The sequence below is a fragment of the Delphinus delphis genome, chromosome 6 (assembly GCF_949987515.2).
Source record: "Delphinus delphis chromosome 6, mDelDel1.2, whole genome shotgun sequence".
NCBI lineage: Eukaryota > Metazoa > Chordata > Mammalia > Artiodactyla > Delphinidae > Delphinus > Delphinus delphis.
The window spans coordinates 11,493,292-11,517,066 of record NC_082688.1 but is presented as its reverse complement, the minus strand read 5'-3'; the positions used below and the strand labels follow the sequence as shown (position 1 = coordinate 11,517,066).

The 23,775-nt window shown below is 41.5% G+C and overlaps 1 protein-coding gene across 5 annotated transcripts in view; it reads right to left on the bottom strand.

Moving 5' to 3' along the window:
- The window catches only part of DENND1A (DENN domain containing 1A), a 493,467-nt gene that overhangs the window by 257,992 nt on the left and 211,700 nt on the right, over positions 1–23,775 (bottom strand). For all 5 annotated transcript variants that reach the window (XM_060014177.1, XM_060014178.1, XM_060014173.1 and 2 more), the window contains 2 exons: positions 23,276–23,345; positions 3,281–3,361 (listed from right to left, as the gene is read on the bottom strand). In XM_060014177.1, the coding sequence (XP_059870160.1) occupies positions 3,281–3,361; positions 23,276–23,345 (151 nt within the window). The remainder of the gene's footprint in view (positions 1–3,280; positions 3,362–23,275; positions 23,346–23,775) is intronic.

Genomic DNA, 23,775 nt, shown 5'->3' with positions numbered 1-23,775 from the left:
GTGGAGTTGAAAACCTGACCTGTTCAGAGAACTTTCAAGGAGGCATCTCCATGTTTGTAACAAGCATGTGTCTCTGAGTTAAATGAAAACAGGCTGAACTGATGACACCTCCTCCGTGCTACTAAAGACTCAGAGAACAATGGCAAGCAGGAATGGAAAGAGCCTGGTGCTGGCCAATTAAAGAAGGGATTGTGCAAAGGCCAGGAAGGGTCACATACAGAGAAAGTCAGCTTAGCCATGGCCAAAGTTCAAACCTAGACCCCCAAGTGACATTTCAGGAAGTTCTCCCCACTCCCCATTCTTGGATAATTGCAAAATAAGTAGGTCTCTGGAAAAATGAGTTGTACAGGCTTCCTGAAATGAAAGGCCTGGGGGACAACTGCAATAACGAAAATGGCAACAATAACAGTATAAGCTATTTGTCTAATATTCAGCAGATATTTATGAACACCTGCTGCATGGAAGGCTTTATATCAGGTACTTTATAAATAGTATCTCTAATTTCCACAGCAAAATTTAAGATAGATATTATGTCCATATTACAAATGGGTAAATTAAGGCTTAGAGAGGTAAAGTGACTTAAGGTCATACAGCTAGTAGGTGACAGAACTAGGATTGAAACCAGGTCTGCATAACTAGAGCTATGCCCTTTCCACGATAACAGACTGTTATACCTGTGCTTTTTAATGAGAAAATTATAGCTAAAGCCATTTGAATTAAACTAATAAACTGAAAAGTAAAAAGAAAAAAAAATTAAAAGATAACTTAAAAAACACCCCCTGCAGTGCACTATTCCAAAATCTGTGGGTTTGTGTCAAAACATTATCTATGAAGTATTATGACAGAGATTATGTAGCATATTAGTTATGGGAAACTAACTGGAAACTAGTTAATTAATTCAAGTCAACAATGAGGATTAAAATAATAAAAGTAAAATACAGGTTAAATTTCATACCATGAGATACCAAATTCTATACCAAATGGCTAAAAGGGAGTCCCAGGAAATGTTCAGTAATGGAAGTCCACATGGTGATGGAGTTACAGAATAAGGATCGGCACAGTGAGGGAGAAAGGACAGGGACCACAGAGTCAGACACTTAATAGTTATGTGATCTTAGGCCACTTCACTTAATAGCTCAGAACCTCAATTTTTTAACCTGTAAATGGGAATTGTAATACCTACTTCAGAACTGCTGTGAAGAATAAATGTTATATATGTGAAGTGCCTAGCATTCCATAAATGGTATTTTAATAGAAAATTATTATTACTCTCTCAACTGTTCGTTTATATTCCTATTTTTCTCAATCACCTATAGAAGACACACAGAAACATTCTCTCGTGACTCAAGACAGAAAGTCCAAGACTGCCATTTTTCAATTTTTCAGGCTCTATAATACAGTTGAGACTAACCCTTCAGAAATGCAACATGGAGAGAGGAATTCCTTGTGAAGAGGAAAGAAGAAAATATCTGCCTTTACAAATGCAACAGATTGTAAATAGTGAGCCTACTCAATTCCAAAACCAACTACTCCCCAGGCTGTCCTTTGAGATTCTGTCTTGCTCCATCGCCCATGAAATGCTGGGACCAGAGGAGGTCAGAAACATTCCTAGAAACCACTGGCATGAAACAGCTGCAACCCGCCCCCACCCCCAACAGTTCTTCCTGCCCCTGCGATGGCTTGTCCTTGAGGCCTGGCAGCCACTCAAAGGAAGGAGAGGCCCTTCCTCCCCAGTAGCTGGTGACCCACCCAGGCTACTCCCCAGCTACCTGTCAGATGTCATTACAGACTGAAACGGTGAGATCAAGCTGCTTAGGAAAAGGGACAGAGACAAAGGCAAAGTTGCTTCGCTATGCGGCAATGACTGGGGCAGGTTTAAAGCTCATTTCTTCATCTTTTCCAGACACTCTTCCTTACACAAATTTCTGGAAAAAGGTTTCTTTCCTTCCTATGCTCCATTAAAATGAGCAAAAACCTCTACCAGTTCCTTCTTTCCTCCCTTTCTTTCAACACTCATGGCCTAGTGGAAAGAACATAGGCTTGGAAGTCAGCCCTGGGTTTAAAAGCCCCGATCTCACTTATTAACCACACGACCTTGGATGGGCAAGAATCTTTTTCTCTCTAAGCCTCAACTATGAAATGAGAATGCTAATAGCTATTTGTAGAGTTGTTTTGAACACTAGAGATGCATACTTGGCATAAATTAGGAACTTAGTATATAACAGATCTATTATTAGTTATTGGCAGTAATATTGCTTTCAATGTGATCATCATGAAAAAACCCCCCTATATGTTCATTTTCTTTAAGAGGGAAAATACCAAGTTAATTACCACTGAATACCAACACTGTACCTGGTTCTACTGAAGCTGAAAGACAAAACTTCTTAAACATTCAGACCCCACAACACGGGGGAAATAGCCCCTGGATAATCAATAGCTGGTCAAAGGGGATCCATCTGAGAATTCTGATGAAGGTGGTGACAAGGGTTTGACCTAGAGAACTGCAGTAACTGAAATATGGAAAAGAACTCCTTATCTGATGCCTTATCTGACAGATGAGGAAATTGAGACCCACGAAGTTAAAGGTTTTGATTAAGATCACTCAGGTCATTGGCAAAACTATGACTTGGGGATCGAAATCTCCCAATTTGTAATTCAGAGGCTTTTCCACCCTGGCACACTACAGACCACATAGCATGTACATAGAAGAGTTCAAGGAAACGATCTGGCCAGGAACTGTGCTAGACAGTCTCTATCCCTGTCCTTGAGGGCGTACAGTCCAGTGGCGGAGACAGGAAAACAGGTTGTTCCAACGTGTTTTGTGACTAAGTATTGCAAAGTGTACAAGCTGCTTGGGGCAAAAAAAGAAAACCTTAGCTAAGGGGGGTTACCCTGGTAAACAGGGGAAAGGCGGTGAAGGTTCAGGGGTGGCAGGATGGGCTTCAGTGAAGGGGCAGACACAGCAGTGCTAGGGGGGCAAAGCATGAGGCAAGGAGCCCCACAGGGGCTGAGGAGGCAGGGGTTAGCCATCCCATTCCAAGCCCAGCAACTGCCATTCAGGAGATGATAGCAACGGGATGACAGCCAGGAAGAGAGGAGCCTGGGGGCATTTGGGATCCCAGAGAAAGAAAGAAATACATCTCCCTGGCCTGTCTTGAGGTCTCAGAGTACTTGGAGGTGGGGAAGGTGCGGATGACAGAAGACAATCCCATTTGGCTCTTTCTTACTGTTAATAATGGAAAGGTTTCTCAGTGATTGCTAATATTCTGCCACCACTTACCACGCTGAGATGAACAGATACTCCTGGGTCAGGGATAGGAAGTTTGTGCAGAGTTTCAAGAAGCTCATTCCACTGACTCTCCTGAAAGAAATAAAAGGCCTAAGTAACAAAGGCAGGGCTGAGCCCTTAGTCAGAGACCTGCAGGGAGGTCTGGGCACACAACAGAAATAGGTTTGATATTCAAGTAGGGTTGGACAAAAGACACTGCTTAGGCTCAATAAAAGAGCCAAACAGATCCGCCCACACCAAGTTTGACGTTTTCTACTTAGTGAGACACCTACCATGACCGCCTTTTATGGATCATATACCATAAGCTCTCAGCAAATCTATCCTCTCAACTCCATAGCAACAACTTTTAAATGCAAACAACCCCAGCTTACAGGGCGGGGGTGGTAGGGAGAAATAACGATGACACTATAGATCTTGTCTTCATCATCATTACCCTCAATTAATTTTATTGAGTGTTCACTGGATACACAGCAGCCTCCAATTATGGAAAGTTAAAAATGAACTACTACAACAGCATGGAATACAGGATGGTGGCTGTGCATTTTAATTAGTGAAACTGAGCCACAAAATGAAATGCAAAGCAGTACAAATTCTTCGACTGAAAACAGGTTCACCTTTAAAATGCTCAAAAGAACACTGTTTATGGAATTATCCAAAAGCTGTTTCTCCCACCCTGTGGAATTCTCTGTGCTGATAAAACAGTAATAAACTTACATTAGTACCCATTTGGTAGGTGTTTGAGCCTCACAACTACCTCACTTTACAGGTTGAAAACTAAGGCTCCAAAGGGTAAAGGAACTTGACTCAAATCATCCAGCTGGTAAGTTGCACAGCCAGGAGCTAATCACAGGTTTTCTGTGTTCAAACCCGGAGCCCTCTCCCCTGTTCCACAGCTGTCTTTGCTAGTGAATTTAAAGGAGAGGGAAAAGAGGATGGGCCCAAAGTAAAATCCTGTTTCAATCTGAATTCATAAGTTACTCAAATTTCTCAGGGGGTAGAAATGTGCAGGTACACAAGTTTAATTTTGCCCTGAAACAATCTCAAATTTACAGAATAATCACACGACAGTACAAAAAAACTTTATTTCCATTTGAGAGTTACCCACATTATGTCCCAACATCCATAAATAAAAAGGACATTCTCCTACATAACAACAATTAATCATCAAAATCAGGAAATTAACACTGAAACAACATTACCATCTAATCCTCAGATCCCACCAAGTGTTGCCAACTGTGCCAATAATGTCCTTGGATAGCAAAATTATCCAGTTCAGAATCACATGTTGCCTTCAAATGCTGTGACTCTCTAGTTTTCATCAGTCAGGAACAGTTCCTAAGTCTTTCCTGGATTTGTATGAACCTGACAGTGAGACCAACCATTTTATAAAATAACACTCACTTGTTTGATGTTTTCTATTGATTCAGATTTCAATTCATCCCATTTCTGATGATGTTCACTTTAATCATTTGATTAATTCACCTGAGGTCTCTATTGTGCGATCACTCATTTTCCCTGAAGTGAATGAGCTATACATATATCCCCTCTTTTTTGGATTTCCCTCCCATTTAGGTCACCACACAGCATTGAGTAGAGTTCCCTGTGCATAGGTTCTCATTAGTTATCTATTTTATACACAGTAGTGTATATATGTCAATCCCAATCTCTCAATTCATCCCACCATCCCTTCCCCCGCTGGTATCCATTTGTTTGTTCTCCACATCTGTGTATCTATTTTTGCTTTACAAATAAGTTCATCTGTACCATTTTTCTAGATTCTACATATAAGTGATATTATATAATATTTTTCTATTTCTGACTTACTTCACTCTGTATGAGTCTCTAGGTCCATCCATGTCTCTGCAAATGGCATGATTTCATTCCTTTTTAAGGCTAATATTCCACTGTATAAATGTGCCACATCTTCTTTATCCATTCCTCTGTTGATGAACATTTAGGTTGTTTCCATGTCCTGGCTATTGTAAATAGTGCTGCAATGAACACGGGGGTGCATGTATCTATTTTTAGTTTTTTAAGGAACCTCCATACTGTTCTCCATAGTGGCTGTACCAATTTACATTCCCAACAACACTGTAGGAGACTCCCCTTTTCTCCAAACGCTCTCCAGCATTTACCGTTTGTAGATTTTTTGATGATGGCCATTCTGAATGGTGTGAGGTGATACCTCATTGTAGTATGTATGTATCTATGTATGTATGTATTTATTTATAGCTGTGTTGGATCTTCGTTGCTGTGCGCGGGCTTTCTCTAGTTGCGGCGAGCAGGGGCTACTCTTCGTTGTGGTGTGCGGGCTTCTCTTGTTGCGGAGCATGGGCTCTAGGCGCGCGGGCTTCAGCAGCTGTGGCTCAAAGGCTCTAGAGGGCAGGCTCAGTAGTTGTGGTGCACGGGCTTAGTTGCTCTGTGGCATGTGGGATCTTCTCGGACCAGGGCTCGAACCCATGTCTCCTGCATTGGCAGGGGGATTCTTAACCACTGCGCCATCAGGGAAGCCCCCTCATTGTAGTTTTGACTTGCATTTCTCTAATAATTAGTGATGTCGAGAATCTTTTCATGTGTTTGTTGGCCATCTCTGTATCTTCTTTGGAGAAATGTCTATTTAGTTAGGTCTTCTGCCTATTTTTTGATTGGGTTGTTTGTTTTTTTGATATTGAGCGGCATGAGCTGTTTGTAAATTTTGGAGATTAATCCCTGTCAGCTGATTCGTTGGCAAATATCTTCTTCTATTCTGAGGGTTGTCTTTTCGTCTTGTTCATAGTTTTGTGTGCTGTGTAAAAGCTTTTAAGTTTAATTAGGTCCCATTTGTTTATTTTTGTTTTTATTTTCATTACTCTAGGAGGTGGGTCGAGAAAGATCTTGCTGCGATTTATGTCAGTGTTCTGCCTATGTTTTCCTCTAAAAGTTTTATAGTTTCTGGCCTTACATTTAGGTCTTTAATCCATTTGGGGTTTATTTTTGTGTATGGAGTTAGGGAACGTTCTAATTACATTCTTTTACATGTAGCTGTCCAGTTTTCCCAGCACCACTTACTGAAGAGGCTGCCTTTGCTCCATTTTTTATTCTGGCCTCCTTTGTCATAGATTAGGTGACCATAAGTATGTGAGTTTATCTCTGGACTTTCTATCCTGTTCCATTGATCTATACTTCTGTTTTTGTGCCAGTTCCATACTGTCTTGATTACTGTAGCTTTGTAGTATAAAGTCGGGGAGCCTGATTCCTCCAGCTCCATTTTTCTTTCTCAAGATTGCTTTAGCTATTCAGGGTCTTTTGTGTTTCCATACAAATTGTAAAATTTTTTGTTCTAATTCTGTAAAAAATGGTCTTGGTAATTTGATAGGGATGGTACTGAATCTGTAGATTGCTTTGGGTAGTATAGTCATTTTCACAATATTGATCGTTCCAATCCAAGAACATGGTATATCTCTCCATCTGTTGGTATCATCTTTAATTTCTTTCACAGTGTCTTATACTTTTCTGCATACAGGTCTTTTGTCTCCCTAGGTAGGTTTATTCCTAGATATTTTATTCTTTTTGTTGCAGTGGAAAATGGGAGTGTTTCCTTAATTTCTCTTTCAGATTTTTCATCATTAGTGGATAGGAATGCAAGAGATTTCTGTGCATTAATTTTGTATCCTGCAACTTTACCTAATTCATTGACCAGCTCTAGTAATTTTCTGGTGGCATGTTGAGGATTCTCTGTGTACAGTATCATGTCATCTGCAAACAGTGACAGTTTTACTTCTTCTTTTCCAATTTGTAATCATTTTATTTTTTTCTTCCCTGATTGCCATGGCTAGGACTTCCAAAACTATATTGAATAAGAGTGGCAAGAGTGGACATCCTTGTCTTGTTCCTGATCTAAGAGGAAATGCTTTCAGTTTTTCACCACTGAGAATGATGTTTGCTATGGGTTTGTCATATACGGCCTTTATTATGCTGAGGTAGGTTCTCTTTATGCCCACTTTCTGGAGAGTTTTTATCATAAATGGGTGTTGAATTTTGGCAAAAAAATTTTCTGTATCTATTGAGATGATCATATGGTTTTTATTCTTCACTTTGTAATACGATGTATCACACTGATTGATTTGTGTATATTAAAGAATCCTTGCATCCCTTGGATAAATCCCACTTGATCATGGTGCATGATCCTTTTAATGTGTTATTGGATTCTGTTTGCTAGTATTGTGTTGAGGATTTTTGCCTCTATGTTCACCAGAACATTATGGTCTGTGATTTTTTTTGTGTGTGTGTGATATCTTTGTCTGGTTTTGGTATCAGGGTGATGGTGGCCTCATAGAATGAGCTTGGGAGTGTTCCTCCCTCTGCAATTGTTTGAAAGAGTTTGAGAAGGAAAGGTGTCAGCTCTTTAAATGTTTGATAGAATTCACCAGTGAAGCCATATGGTCCTGGACTTTTGTTTGTTGGAAGATTTTTTAATCACAGTTTCAATTTCATTACTTGTGATTGGTCTGTTCATATTCTCTATTTTGTCCTGGTTCAGTCTTGGAAAGTTGTACCTTTTTAAAAATTTGTCTATTTCTTCCAGGTTATCCATTTCATTGGCGTAGAGTTGCTTGTAGTACTCTCTTATGATACTTTGTATTTCTGTGGTGTCAGTTGTAACTTCTCCTTTTTCACTTCTAATTTTACTGATTTGAGTCCTCTCCCTTTTTTGCTTGATGAGTCTAACGGTTTATCAATTTTGTTTATCTTCTCAAAGAACAGCTTTTAGTTTCATTGATCTTTGCTACGGCTTTCTTTGTTTCTATTTCATTTATTTCTGTTCTGATCTTATGATTTCTTTCCTTCTACTACCTTTGGGTTTTGTTTGTTCTTCTTTCTCTAGTTGCTTTAGGTGTAAGGTTAGGTTGTTTGAGATGTTTCTTGTTTCTTGAGGTGGTATTGTATTGCTATAAACTTCTGTCTTAGAACTGCTTTTCCTGCATCCCATAGGTTTTGGGTCATCATGTTTTCACTGTCATTTGTTTCTTTATTTCCTCTTTGATTTCAACAGTGATCCACTGGTTATTTAGTAGCATGTTGTTTAGCATCCATGTGTTTGTATTTTTTACAGTTTTTCTTTTTCCTGTAACTGATTTCTAATCTCACAGTGTTCTGGTCAGAAAAGATGCTTGATACAATTTCAATTTTCTTAAATTTACTGAGGCTTGATTTGTGACCCAAGATGTGATCGATCCTGGAGAATGTCCCATGTGCACTCGAGAAGAATGTGTATTCTGTTGCTTTTGGATGGAATGTGCTATAAATATCAAGTAAGTCTACCTTAATTGGTCTCCTGTGTCATTTAAGGCTTGTGCTTCCTTATTAATTTTCTGTCTGGATGATCTGTCCATTGGTGTTAAGTGGGGTGTAGAAGTCCCCCACTATTACTGAGTTACTGTCGATTTCACCTTTTATGACTGTTAGCATCTGCCTTATGTATTGAGGTGTTCCTATGTTGGGTGCATTAATATTTACAATTGTTATATCTTCTTGGATTGATCCCTTGATCACTGCGGAGTGTCCTTCCTCGTCTCTTGTAACAGTCTTTATTTTAAAGTCTATTTTGTCAGATATGAGTATTGCTACTCCAGCTTTCTTTCGATTTCCATGTGCAAGGAATATTTTTTTCCAACCCCTCACTTTGTCTGTATGTGTCCCTAGGTCTGAAGTGGATCTCTTGTAGACAGCATATATACACATCTTGTATTTTTTATCCATTCAGCCAGTCTGTGTCTTTCGGTTGGAGCATTTAATCCATTTACGTAATTATCAATATGTACGTTACTGTTGCCATTTTCTTAATTGTTTTGGGTTTGTTTTTGTAGGTCTTTTTCTTCTCTTGTGTTTCCTGCCTAGAGAAGTTCCTTTAGCATTTGATGTAAAGCTGGTTTGGTGGTGCTGAATTCTCGTAGCTTTTGCTTGTCTGTAAACCTTTTGATTTCTCTGTCGAATCTGAATGAGAACCTTGCTGGGTAGAGTCATCTTAGTTGTAGGTTTTTCCCTTTCATCACTTTAAATATATCCTGCCACTCCCTTCTGGCCTGCAGAGTTTCTGCTGAAAAATCAGCTGATAACCTTATGGGGATTCCCTTGTACATTATTTTTTGCTTTTCCCTTGTTGCTTTTAGTTTTTCTTTGTATTTAATTTTCGTTAGTTTGAATAATATGTGTCTTGGCGTGTTTCTACTTGGGTTTATCCTGTTTGGGACTCCCTGTGCTTCCTGGATTTGGGTGACTATTTCCCTTCCCATGTTAGGGAAGTTTTCAACTATAATCTCTTCAAATATTTTCTCAGACTCTCTCTCTTTCTCTTCTTCTTCAGGGACACGTATAATTTGAATGTTTGTTTGTTTAATGTTGTCTCAGAGGTCTCTGAGACTGTCCTCATTTCTTTTCATTCTTTTTTCTTTATTCTGCTCCGTGGCAGTTATTTTCACTATTCTATCTTCCAGTTCACTTACCCATTCTTCTGCCTCAGTTATTCTGCTACTGATTCCTTGTAGTCTGTTTTTCATTTCAGTTATTGTGCTGTTCATCACTGTTTGTTTGTTCTTTAGTTTTTCTAGGTACTTGTTAAGTATTTCTTGTATCATCTCGATCTCTGCCTCCATTCTATTTCTGAGATCTTGGATCATCTTTACTATCATCACTCTGAATTCTTTTTCAGATAGATTGCCTATTTCCTCTTCATTTATTTGGTCCTGTGGGTTTTTACCTTGCTCCTTCGTCTGAAACATATTTCTCTGTCGTCTCATTTTGTCTAACTTACTATGTTTGTGGTCTGCTTTCTACAGGCTGCAGGGTCTTAGCTCTTCTTGTTTCTTTTGTCTGCCCTCTGGTGGGTGAAGTTGGTCCAGGGGCTTGTGTAGGCTTCCTCGAGGGAGGGACTGGTGCCTGAGCTCTAGTGGGTGGAGCTGAGTCTTGTCCCTATGATGGGCAGGGCTGTGTCAGGGGGTATTTTTTGGGGTGTCTGTGAGCTTAGTACGACCTTAAGCAGGCTGTCTGCTGATGGGTGGGGCTGTGTTCCTGTCTTGGTGGTTGTTCGGCCTGAGGCATCCAGCAGTGGAGCATGCAGGCAGTTGTGAGATCTTAGATCTTGGTGGAGACCTCGTGAGAGCTCACCCCAATTAATAGTCCCTGGGGCTGGGAATTTTCTGGCAGTCCTGGACTTGGCGCGCCCACCCTAGGGGCTCAGGCCTGACCCCTGGCAGGGAAACTAAGACCCTGCAAGTTGCATGGCATGGCCCCCCCCCAAAAAAAAGGAAAGAAAAAAAGCAAAAGAAGAGAAACAAACAAAACCCAAGACAAATGATAAAAACAAAACCAAACAAAAACAAGCAAAAAAAAAAAAAAAAGGCCAAAAAACCCCCCAAAACAAGAAAACAAACAGCTGAACCCCAAAATGAAAACAATGAAAAAAAAAACTAATAAAAACAGAAAACAAAGAAAAACAAAACCAAAGAAACACAAAACAAAAGAGTAAAATAAAGATAGAAAAATAAAAAATATATTTTAAAACGTTTTTCTTAGAGAACACATAAAAATAAAAACAGGGAGAGACCTTCAAGATGGCAGAGGTGTAAGAGTGGAGATCACCTTCCTCCCCACATATACAACAGAAATACATCTACACATGGAACAACTCCTATGGAACACCTACTGAACGCTGGCAGAACACCTCAGACTTCCCAAAAGGCAAGAAACTCTCCACGTATCTGGGTAGGGCAAAAGAAAAAAGAAAAAACAGAGACAGAAGAATACAGACAGGACCTGCAACTCTGGCAGGGAGCTGTGAAGGAGGAAAAGTTTCCATACACTGGGAAGCCCCTTCACTGGCAGAGACAGGTGGTGGGCAGGGGGGAAGCTTCAGAGCCACAGGGGAGAGTGCAGCAATAGGTGTGCACAGGGCAAAGTGGAGAAATTCCTGCACAGAGGATTGGTGCTGACCAGCACTCATCAGCCAGACAGGCTTGTCTGTTCACTGGCCAGGGCGGGCGGGGGCTGGGAGCTGAGGCTCTGGCTTCAAAGATCAGATCCCAGGGAGAGGACTGGGGTTGGCTACATGAACACAGCCTGAAGGGGGCTAGTGTGCCACAGCTAGCTCAGAGGGAGTCCGGGAAAAAGTCTGGAACTCCCTAAGAGGCAAGAGACCATTGTTTTGGGGTGGGCTAGGAGAGGGGATACAAAGCACCGCCTAAATGAGCTCCAGAGATGGGTGCGAGCTGCGGCTATCAGCGCAGACACCAGAGACAGGCATGAAACGCTAAGGCTAGTGCTGCAGCCACCAAGAAGCCTGTGTGCAAGCACAGGTCTCTATCCACACCTCCCGCCTGGAAGCCTGTGCTCCCTGCCACTGCCAGGGTCCCATGATCCAGGGACAAGTTCCCCGGGAGAACACATAGCATGCCTCAGGCTGCTGCAACATCACATCGGCCTCTGCTGCCGCACGCTCACCCCGCGTTCCATACCCCTCCCTCCCTCTGGCCTGACTGAGCCAGAGCCCCCTAATCGGCTGCTACTTTAACCCTCGCCTGTCTGAGCAAAGAACAGATATGCCCTCAGGTGACCTACATGCAGAGGTGGGGCCAAATCCAAAACTGAACCCCAGAAGCTGTGTGAACAAAGAAGAGAAAGGGAAATTTCTCCCAGAAGCCTCAGGAGCATCGGATTAAATCTCCACAATCAACTTGATGTACCCTGCATCTGGGGAATACCTGAATAGACAAAGAATCATCCCCAAATTGAGGTGGTGGATATTGGGAGCAAATGTAGACTTGGGGTTTGCTTTCTGCATCTAATTTATTTCTGGTGTTATGTTTATCTTAGTTTAGTATTTAGAGTTTATTATCATTGGTAGATCTGTTTATTGATTTGGTTGCTCTCTTCCTTTTTTTTTTATATATATATATTTTTTCCTTTTTCTCTTTTTGTGAGTATATGTATGCTTCTTTGTGTGATTTTGTCTGTATCGCTTTGCTTTTAACATTTGTCCTAGGGTTTTTTTTCTGTTGTTTTTTTTTTTAGTATAGTTTTTAGCGCTTGTTATCATTGGTGGATTTACTTTTTGATTTGGTTGCTCTCTTCTTTCTGTTTTCTCTTTTCTTTTTTTATTACTTTTTAATAATTTTTTTAATTTTAATAACTTTATTTTAATTTTTTCTTTCTTTCTTTCTCCCTTTTCTTTGGAGCCATGTGGCTGACAGGGTCTTGGTGCTCCAGCTGGGTGTCAGGCCTGTGCCTCTGAGCTGGGAGAGCCGAGTTCAGGACATTGGTCCACCAGAGACCTCCCGGCTCCACATAATATCAAATGGCGAAAGCTCTCCCAGAGATCTCCATCTCAACGCTAAGACCCAGCTCCACTCAAAAACCAGCAAGCTACAGTGCTGGACACCCTATGCCAAACAACTAGTAAGACAGGAACACAACCCCACCTATTAGCAGAGAGACTGCCTAAAATCATAATAAGGTCACAGACACCCCCAGAACACACCACCGGACACGGTCCTGCCCACCAGAAAGACAAGATCCAGCCTCATCCACCAGAACACAGGCACCAGTCCCCTGCACCAGGAAGCCTACACAACCCACTGAACCAATCTTAGCCACTGGGGGCAGACACCAAAAACAACAGGAACTATGAACCTGCAGCCTGCTAAAAGGAGACCCCAAACACAGTAAGTTAAGCAAAATGAGAAGAGACAGAAACACACAGCAGATGAAGAAGCAAGGTAAAAACCCAGACCAAAGAAATGAAGAGGAAATAGGCAGTCTACCTGAAAAAGAATTTAGAGTAATGATAGTAAAAATGCTCCAAAATCTTGGAAACAGAATGGAGAAAATAGATGAAACGTTTAACAAGGACCTAGAAGAACTAAAGAGCAAACAAACAATGATGAATAACATAATAAATGAAATTTAAAATTCTCTAGAAGGAATCAATAGCAGAATAACTGAGTCAGAACGGATAAGTGACCTGGAAGATAAAATAGTGGAAATAAGTACTGCAGAGCAGAATAAAGAAAAAACAATGAAAAGACCTGAGGACAATCTCAGAGACCTCTAGGACAATATTAAATGCACCAACATTCAAATTATAAGGGTCCCAGAAGAAGAAGAGAAAAAGAAAGGGACTGATAAAATATTTCAACAGATTATAGTTCAAAACTTCCCTAATATGGGAAAGGAAATAGTCAGTCAAGTCCAGGAAGTGCAGCGTCCCATACAGGATAAATCCAAGGAGAAACAGACCAAAACAGATATTAATCAAACTATCAAAAATTAAATTCAAAGAAAAAATATTAAAAGTAGCAAGGGAAAAACAACAAGTAACATACAAGGGAATCCCCATAAGGTTAAAAGCTGATCTTTCAGGAGAAACTCTGCAAGCCAGAAGGGAGTAGCAGGACATATTTAAAGTGATGAAAGGGAAAAACCTACAACCAAGATGACTCTACCCAGCAAGGATCTCATTCAGATTCAACGGATAAATCAAAACCTTTACAGACAAGCAAAGGCTAAGAGAATTCAGCACCACCAAACCAGCTTTACATCAAATGCTAAAGGAACTTCTCTAGGCAGGAAACACAAGAGGAAGAAAAGACCTACAATAACAAACCCAAAACAATTAAGAAAATGGTAATAGGAACATACATATCGATAACTACGTTAAATGTAAATGGATTAAACGCTCCAACCAAGAGCCACAGACTGGCTGAATGGATCAAAAACAAGACCCGTATATATGCTGTCTACAAGAGACCCACTGCAGACCTAGGGACACACACAGACTGAAAGTGAGGGGATGGAAAAAGATATTCCATGCACACGGAAATCAAAAGAAAGCTGGAGTAGCAATTCTCATAACAGACAATATAGGTTTTAAAATAAAGACTATCACAAGAGACAAAGAAGGACACTACATATTGATCAAGGGATCAATCCAAGAAGAAGATATAACAATTGTAAATATTTATGCACCGAACGTAGGAGCACCTCAATACATAAGGCAAATGTTAACAGCCATAAAAGGGGAAATTGATAGTAACACAATCATTGTAGGGGACTTTAACACCCCATTTTCACCAATGGACAGATCATGCAAAATGAAAATAAATAAGGAAACACAAGCTTTAAATGATGCATTAAACAAGATGGACTTAATTGATATTTATAGGACATTCCATCCAAAAGCAACAGAATACACTTTCTTCTCAAGTGCTCATGGAACATTCTCCAGGATAGATCATATCTTGGGTCACAAATCAAGCCTTGGTAAATTTAAGAAAATTGAAATCGTATCAAGTATCTTTTCCGACCACAATGCTATGAGAGTAGACATCAACTACAGGAAAAAAGAAATCTGTAAAAAATACAAATACATGGAGGCTAAACAATACACTACTAAATAACCAAGAGATCACTGAAGAAATCAAAGAGGAAATCAAAAAATACCTAGAAACAAATGACAGTGGAAACATGATGACCCAAAACCTATGGGATGCAGCAAAAGCAGTTCTAAGAGGGAAGTTTATAGCAATATAATCCTACCTCAAGAAACAAGAAACCTCTCAAACCTAAAGCAATCAGAGAAAGAAGAAAAAACCCCAAAGTTAGTAGAAGGAAAGAGATCATAAAAATCATATCAGAAATAAATGAAAAAGAAATGAAGGAAACAATAGCAAAGATCAATAAAACTAAAAGATGGTTCTTTGAGAAGATAAACAAAATTGATAAACCATTAGCCAGACTCATCAAGAAAAAAAGGGAGAAGACTCAAATCAATAGAATTAGAAATGAAGAAGGAAAAGTAACAACTGACACTGCAGAAATACAAAGGATCATGAGCGATTACTACACGCAACTATATGCCAATAAAATGGAGAACGTGGAAGAAATGGACAAATTCTTAGAAAAGCACAACCTTCTGAGACTGAACCAGTAAGAAATAGAAAATGTGAACAGACCAATCACAAGCACTGAAATTGAGACTGTGATTAAAAATCTTCCAACAAACAAAAGCCCAGGACCAGATGGCTTCACAGGCGAATTCTATCAAACCTTTAGAGAAGAGCTAACACCCATTCTTCTCAAACTCTTCCAAAATATAGTAGAGGGAGGAGCACCCCCAAACTCATTCTACGAGGCCACCATCACCCTGATACCAAAACCAGGCAAAGATGTCACAAAGAAAGAAAACTACAGGCCAATACCACTGATAAACATAGATGCAAAAATCCTCAACAAAATACTAGCAAACAGAATCCAAGAGCACATTAAAAGGATCATATACCGTGATCAAGTGGAGTTTATCCCAGGAATGAAAGGATTCTTCAATATATGCAAATCAATCAATGTGATAAACCATATTAACAAATTGAAGGAGAAAAACCATATGATCATCTCAATAGATGGAGAAAAAGCTTTCGACAAAATTCAACATCAATTTATGATAAAAACCCTCCAGAAAGTAGGCACAGAGGGAACTCATCTCAACATAATAAAGGCCATATATGACAAACCCACAGCCAACATCGTCCTCAACGGTGAAAAACTGAAACCATTTCCTCAGAAACAAGACAAGGTTGTCCACTCTCACCATATTATTCAACATAGTTTTAGAAGTTTTAGCCACAGCAATCAGAGAAGAAAAACAAATAAAAGGAATCCAAATCGGAAAAGAAGGTAAAGCTATCACTGTTTGCAGATGACATGATACTATACATAGAGAATCCTAAAGATGCCACCAGAAAACTACTAGAGCTAATCAATGAATTTGGTAAAGTAACAGGATACAAAATTAATGCACAGAAATCTCTGGCATTCTTATACACTAATGATGAAAAATCTGAAAGAGAAATTAAGGAAACAATTCCATTTACCACTGCAACAAAAAGAATAAAATACCAGGAATAAACCTACCTAAGGAGACAAAAGAACTGTATGCAGAAAACTGTAAGACACTAATGAAAGAAATTAAAGATAATACAAACAGATGGAGAGATACACCATGTTCTTGGATTGCAAGAATCAACATTGTGAAAATGACTCTACTACCCAAAGCAATCTACAGATTCAATGCAATCCCTATCAAACTACCAATGGCATTTTTCACAGAACTAGAACAAAAAATTTCACAATTTGTATGGAAACACAAAAGACCCCGAATAGCCAAAGCAGTCTTGAGAAAGAAAAATGGAGCTGGAGGAATCAGGCTCCCTGACTTCAGACTATACTACAAAGCTACAGTAATCAAGACAGTATGGTACTGGCACAAAAACAGAAATATAGATCAATGGAACAGGATAGAAAGCCCAGAAATAAAACCACGCACATATGGTCACCTTATTTTTGATAAAGGAGGCAAAAATATACCATGGAGAAAAGACAGCCTCTTCAGTAAGTGGTGCTGGGAAAACTGGACAGCTACATGTAAAAGAATGAAATCAGAACACTCCGTAACACCATACACAAAGATAAACTCAAAATGGATTAAAGACCTAAATGTAAAGCCAGACACTATAAAACTCTTGGAGGAAAACATAGGCAGAACACGCTATGACATAAATCACAGCAAGATCTTTTTTGACCCACCTCCTAGAGAAATGGAAATAAAAACAAAAATAAACAAATGGGACCTAATGAAACTTAAAAGCTTTTTGCACAGCGCAGGAAACCATAAACAAGACGAAAAGACAGCCCTCAGAATGGGAGAAAATATTTGCAAATGAAGCAACTGACAAAGGATTAATCTCCAAATTTACAAGCAGCTCATGCAGCTCAATATCAAAAAAAACAAACAACCTAATCCAAAAATGGGCAGAAGACCTAAATAGACATTTTTCCAAAGAAGACATACAGATTGCCAACAAACACATGAAAGGATGCTCAACATCACTAATCATTAGAGAAATGCAAATCAAAACTACAATGAGGTATCACCTCACACCAGTCAGAATGGCCATCAACAAAAAATCTACAAACAATAAATGCTGGAGAGGGTGTGGAGAAAAGGGAACCCTCCTGCACTGTTGGTGGGAATGTACACTGATACTGCCACTATGGAGAACAATATGGAGGTTCCTTAAAAAACTAAAAATAGAACTACCATATGACCCATCAATCCCACTACTGGGCATATACCCTGAGAAAACCATAATTCAAAAAGAGTCATGTACCACAATGTTCATTGCAGCTCTATTTACAATAGCCAGGACATGGAAGCAACCTAACTGTCCACCGACAGATGAATGGATTTGGCACATATATACAGTGGAATATTACTCAGCCATAAAAAGAAACAAAATTGAGTTACCTGTAGTGAGGTGGATGGACCTAGTGTCTGTCAGACAGGGTGAAGTAAGTCAAAAAGAGAAAAACAAATACCGTATGCTAACACATAAATGGAATCTAAAAAAAAAAAAGTTCTGACTAATCTAGGGGCAGGACAAGAATAAAGATGCAGACCTACTAGAGAATGGACTTGAGGACACGGGGAGGGGGAAGGGTAAGCTGGGACAAAGTGAGAGAGTGGCATGGACATATATACACTACCAAATGTAAAATAGATAGCTAGTGGGAAGCAGCCGCATAGCACAAGGAGATCAGCTAGGTGCTTTGCGACCACCTGGAGGTGTGGGATAGGGAGGGTGAGAGGGAGACACAAGAGGGAGGAGATATGGGGATGTAAGTATAGCTGATACACTTTGTTATAAAGCAGAAACTAACACACCACTGTAAAGCAGTTATACTCCAATAAAGATGTTAAAAAGATAAAAATAAAAATAAATAAAATAACAGAACAAAATGAAACCAAAACCACATATTTTCCTGGGGCCTCCGCGGTCAGTGTCTTTGCCCCCACAGTGAGCCACAGCACCCCGCGCCTCTCCAGGAGGCCCTCCAATACCTTTAGGCAGGTCTCTGGGCCCGCTTTGGGCACAGTGGGGGCAGCTGAGACTCTGACCTGGTCCAACTCCCGCGTGTACTTGCCCCCAAAGTCCACAGCTGCTAAAGCTACACCAGTCTTAGTTGTGGGAGCACTCGTTGTCCCTTCAGATATTCCACAGACGCAGGCTATATACCAAGCCGATGGCGGGGATTTAATCTGCAGCTTGCGCACTTGCAGAGAGAGATTTCTGTTTCTCTGCCTTCGCTGCACAGCCCCTGGGAGTCAGCTTTGGTTTTGGTCCCACCTGTGCCTCTGCATGTGGGCTACCCTCAGGCATCTGGACCTCGCCCAGGTGAGGGGGGGGAAAAGCGGCGGCTGACTGAGGCACACTTGCTTGGCTCAGGCCGCGGAGGGATAAGGCGGCCACAAGTGGGGTGCATGCGCTTCCTCCAATGGGATCCTCTTCTAGTGCCTGCAGGGGCGGGACTGGCAGGAAGTTGCAACAGACTGGGGCGTGCTTGCTCCGGTGGGAGTCCCTCCCAGTTCTTGCAGAGGCAGGGGCTGCCGTGTGGCGAGAGAGTCCGAAGATGGCGGCGTCGCCCATTGTGTGCCACTCAACAATGGCGCCTCGCTTCCAAGGCAGCCCACTCTTCCTCCAGAAGTGCTCCTGGCCGCGGAGCCCCTCACTGCCACGCCCTCAGGTTGTCTCCACACAGCTGAGCGCCTCGCTCCAGTCCCTTCCGCCTGTCTCCACGCAGCCGATAGCCGTTCTCACCCTGGGTCCGCTCTCCCAACCCCACGCTTCAGCACTCAGCCCCTGCCTGCCTTGGCCGATTCCTGTCTCAGGCTGGGGCGCCCAGGGCTGATTCCCGAGGAGGCTTTGGTGGGGGCAGCGCTCAGGATCCCGGAGCCTGCGCAGGCAGAGGAGGCCTTGGCTTGAAGCAAGGGCAATCCTGCTCAGATGGGTGACCCTCCCAGTGCCTGTGGAGGCAGGGGCCGATGGGTGGGGAAGGGGGTTGCCCTGGCCGCCCCGCCCCTTGTGCACCACTCAACAATGGCGCCTTGTTTCTACGGTGGCCTGGGCTTCCGCAAACTTGCCCGGTTGTGGAGTTCCTTACTCCCGTCCCTTCAGGCTGTCTCTTCACAGACCACAGCTGTTCCCTCCGTGGGTCCGCTCTCCAAACCCCACTTTCCAGCACCCAGCACCCCTCCATACCAGGAGACACACGACTCAGGCTGGGGTGCGCAGCGCTGCAGCACAGACCACGCACGCACATCTCTCTCCTGCCTTCCACAGACCGGTTGCTGCATTCCCCTCCGATGCCCTGAAGCTCCTTCTCTGTCCCAGCTGATTTACCTCCCTGAGGGGGTTTCCCTGAGTGCAGGAACCTCTCCTCACCTTCAGCTCCCCACCAGGGGTGCTGGTCCCTTTCTGTTTCCTCTTTTCTTTTTTTCTTTCTTTGGTCCTGCCCGGTTGCGTGGGGATTTTTCTGGTCCTTTTAGGTGTCCGAAGTCTTCCACTAGTGTTCAGCAGGTGCTCTGTGAGAACTGCTCCATTTGTAGATGTATTCTTGATGTCCTTATAAGGAGAGGTGAATCTACGTCCTCCTCTTGCGCTATCTTGATTCCTCCCCTCTCTCCATCATGTTTTGAGCACGACATTACTTCTGGCACAAAAAGATATTACAGACTCATACTTTTCCGTGCCTCAGCTCTGGAACTAGACATTTCTTCAGGGAGTCCTGGCTCCTTTTAGTAGGAAATGAATTTAGAAACCAAGATTTGGGCACTTTGGTGTGCTCATTGCTACTTGTGTATAGTTGACCCCAGACCCTTTCCGTGGATAGAGACAGGGAATATATCACTCACTCACACACACACACACACACACACACACACACACACACACACACCCACCCACCCCCTACAATACACAGTTACATCTCTGTTTTCTATATCACATACGTTGAAAGCCATGGGTTCATACCCATGGCTCTAATTCTAATCCAACATGGGAATCATTCTAGTTTCCTCCCTTTACATATTTGTAACAATAATCTAACAAAAGTGAAAAATCCTGCCCCTGTTATATTTACTTGCTTGTATGTAAGCAATCTTTTTTCACTGCCCCTACCTCCCTCTCCATCTAGATGCCCTCCTTGCCCTGCTCGAACATTGACAGCCAATGCTAGGCCACCAATGTCTGCCTCCCTCCCTCAGACCTCCCACCAATAAAAAATGCCCTCCTCACCCCAGGCTCCAACACCCTAGTGCTGGGCCACTGCTGCTGTCCTCTTCCCCACATGGCTCCTCTAGATCCCATTGAAGTTCTGATATCTGGTGCCCAGATGATGCCAAGCCACTGACACCACTGTTCCACAAAAATAAATGCCTCACTCCTCAGCCTCCAACACCCTCAGCCAGGTTGCTCTCTGGCTTAGATGCCCTCCTCACCCTCTGCCATCCCTTCCACAGGGATGCCATCATTGCCCTACTCAGGGCCTGATAACCCTGTTGTGTCAGTGAATTAAACAGACACTCTCATAATGTAGCTTAGGCTCAGGCACTCCATGCTGAGCCATCATGGTCACTCCCCACGCCTCCAGCTGAAGCCTACCTACCCTGCCCAACTTTCCCAATGACTTCTGGACTTGGGGAAGGGATTCTGTTTTTTTTAATGAAAGCTCTTTCCTCATGTTCTAATCTGATAACCCACACCTTGCAAACAATTAAGCCAGTTGTAGGCAGACTACCTATCATGTGTGTCATAATTCCTTTAACCAGAAGAAATTTAATAAAAAGAATCCTTTGTATAAGGGAAACAGAGTTCACTAAAACACATCACTAATCTCAGTCTTTAACACTCCAACAGGCAGGGTCCTTATCTGGGGCAACAGCGCAGAGGATGGATACACCAATTTTACAGGGTAATAATCCTATCTCTCCTATGCATAGTTTGTACCTACCCAATCTTTCCTGTATCCCAAGACATGTTTTCCAAAGTCTAGTAAGTTTTTTTTTTTTTTTTAACTGACTGGAGCTTATATATGGGAGGAAAAAAATGTGAGTTAACTTCCAATTCTAAGACTGTTAAGAGCCTACATGCTATATAATTTTATTTACTAAAGACCTCTTTTCATTTTGAATGAAAAACTGAATGTTTGACAAAAGTGAACTGTGAATCAGCAATCAATGAACAGACCCAAGGTGGCCTCTTAACTCATTCATCAAAGAGTACATCACTTCTTTTAGGACAGAATTCCCTGATATCTAAGCATCCTTTCAGAGTGAGTGTAGTGATCTAGGGAGCCATTTCTATTAGTTATTCCTCCCATTTACTGTGGTCTCTGGAATACATTTGCCAGTAAGTCAATCTAACTTAAAGATTTATCCATTATTCACACAATTTCCACCTTTTCTCCAAAATTAGCATTTCCCAAAGTGTGTTCCAGGAAACACTGGCATCTCAGAATGTTAATACTTGTCATGGAATTAAAAGCATATGGGGCCAAATAAGTTGGGAATATTTGGGTGACACAGATTTCTCCACTGTAGGACTTTTCAGAGCCTATATTACATGAATCTTAAGGAGACAAAGATGAGACACAGCTTTCCCTTTCCCTGACCCAATATCACTCAACTATAGTAACCTTTTTTTTTTTTTTTTTGCGGTGTGCAGGCCTCTCTCACTGTTGTGGCCTCTCCCATTGCGGAGCACAGGCTCCGGACGCGCAGGCTCAGCGGCCATGGCTCACGGGCCCAGCCGCTCCGCGGCAGGTGGGATCTTCCCTGACCGGGGCACGAACCCGTGTCCCCTGCATTGGCAGGCGGACTCTCAACCACTGTGCCACCAGGGAAGCCCTGGTAACCTTTTTTGAGTGGAGCATTTCTTAGAACTAATGTTCTGTAGAAAATATGATGAAAAAAATTCTCTAACAGTTAATAATAATATATCTCTTTAATTAAAAATCTTAGGCCATTTACAAAAAAGGAAAATATAAGAAGTTAGATATATGGACAAATATTCAACTTACTAATAATCAAAGAAATGCAATTAAAACAATGAGAACTGTTCACTTGTCAAGAACACAATGAATTCAACAAATGATACTGGTGAGAGTATGGTGACCCGGGCACTCTTGTACATTGCCAGTAAAGGGTATCTATCTTTTAAGAAAACAGTACAATTCTTTTGGAAAGCAGTTTGGCAAATGTTTTTGAAATGTTTATGTCCACTAACCTTAAAATGGCCCATCTGAGATTCTCTTCTTAAGGAAACATTCCAAAATGAAGAAAATGTTTTATGCTCAAAGATGCTAATAGCTACACTTATAATAGTGAAAAAAAATCCCAAATAATGAAAATTTCCAGTAATAGGAAATGTCTCAGTAAACCAAAGTACATGGTATGCAGCTGTGAAAAAGATTTACAACGTTTTTATTAGCATGGGGGAAATGCTTCTATTATTACGGTACCTAAAAACTGTGGGCGTGAAAAGTCTAAATACAGATCCAGTTGCCCCTTGACGCCCATGGAGGGTACTTCAACATACCATTTCTTCCAAAAGTACAGTGAGGTAGAGCTGAACTTTTAAAGTGATTTTCAGACCCTTAAAAAAATTACTGTAAAAGCACAAGAAAGCCCTACTGAAATGGGAAGTTGGACAGCTGGTTAGGTCACTTGCCAGTTAAGTGTTTTACTCACAAATCCCAGCAATTCAAATTTGTGCCTCAGCAAAATTATTAATTAATACATACGATGAACTTGTGGAGCTGCTTGGGAATGTAAGATGGTGACTATTAACTCCGAATGCGAAGGGTCTATTTATTACTTATTTAATTCAAAAGGTAAAGGAAGAAAACATCCCAAAATGCTAGCAATATTTATTTGGTGGGGGGGAGGGGGCAGGGGAGGGACACGTATTAGGAGTGATTTTTCTCTTCCTTCCTACTGCTTTCTGAATTTCCCAAATTTTCTGTAATGGGAATGCATTACTTTTTTAGTAAATGTTTTAGTGAAATACAAGGCATGAAAGTTAAAGTTTAGTTGTTAAAAAGAATAAAATAAAAGGCAAATACCTGTCCTTTTGTCCTGTAATCTGCCAAGATGTTAAGCAGCTTATAAAATACTTCGAACCAGGGGAGATAGCTGGGGGAAGAAGAGGAAACACATGGAATATTAGTATGCAGGTCAAAAACTTTAACCAGGAGCTAATTCAAGATGGTACATTTCGGTTTCTCTCTACATCGTGAAGAGCCTTCCTGTCGTAGGCTGTGCTGGAAACGCAGACTGGTAAAATGTTAATTATTTCTGAGATTTTAAAAAATTGCCTGTGTAAGGCAGAAGATTGAATGTCCATTATAAATTATTCCCATGCCTCAGAGCTAGAACAGGTTCACAGAGAAGAAATTCAAAGCAGACTCTGCAATCAGGAACCATCTCTGAATAGCCCCCCAGGCCCCACACCCACCCCTTCCAGGAAAGCTTCTGTTCAAGTTTCTCATGATTGGACACACACAGCCACACACACACACAGCACTTCCACTGCTGCCATGTGCAAGGTGTCCCAAAGGCCCCA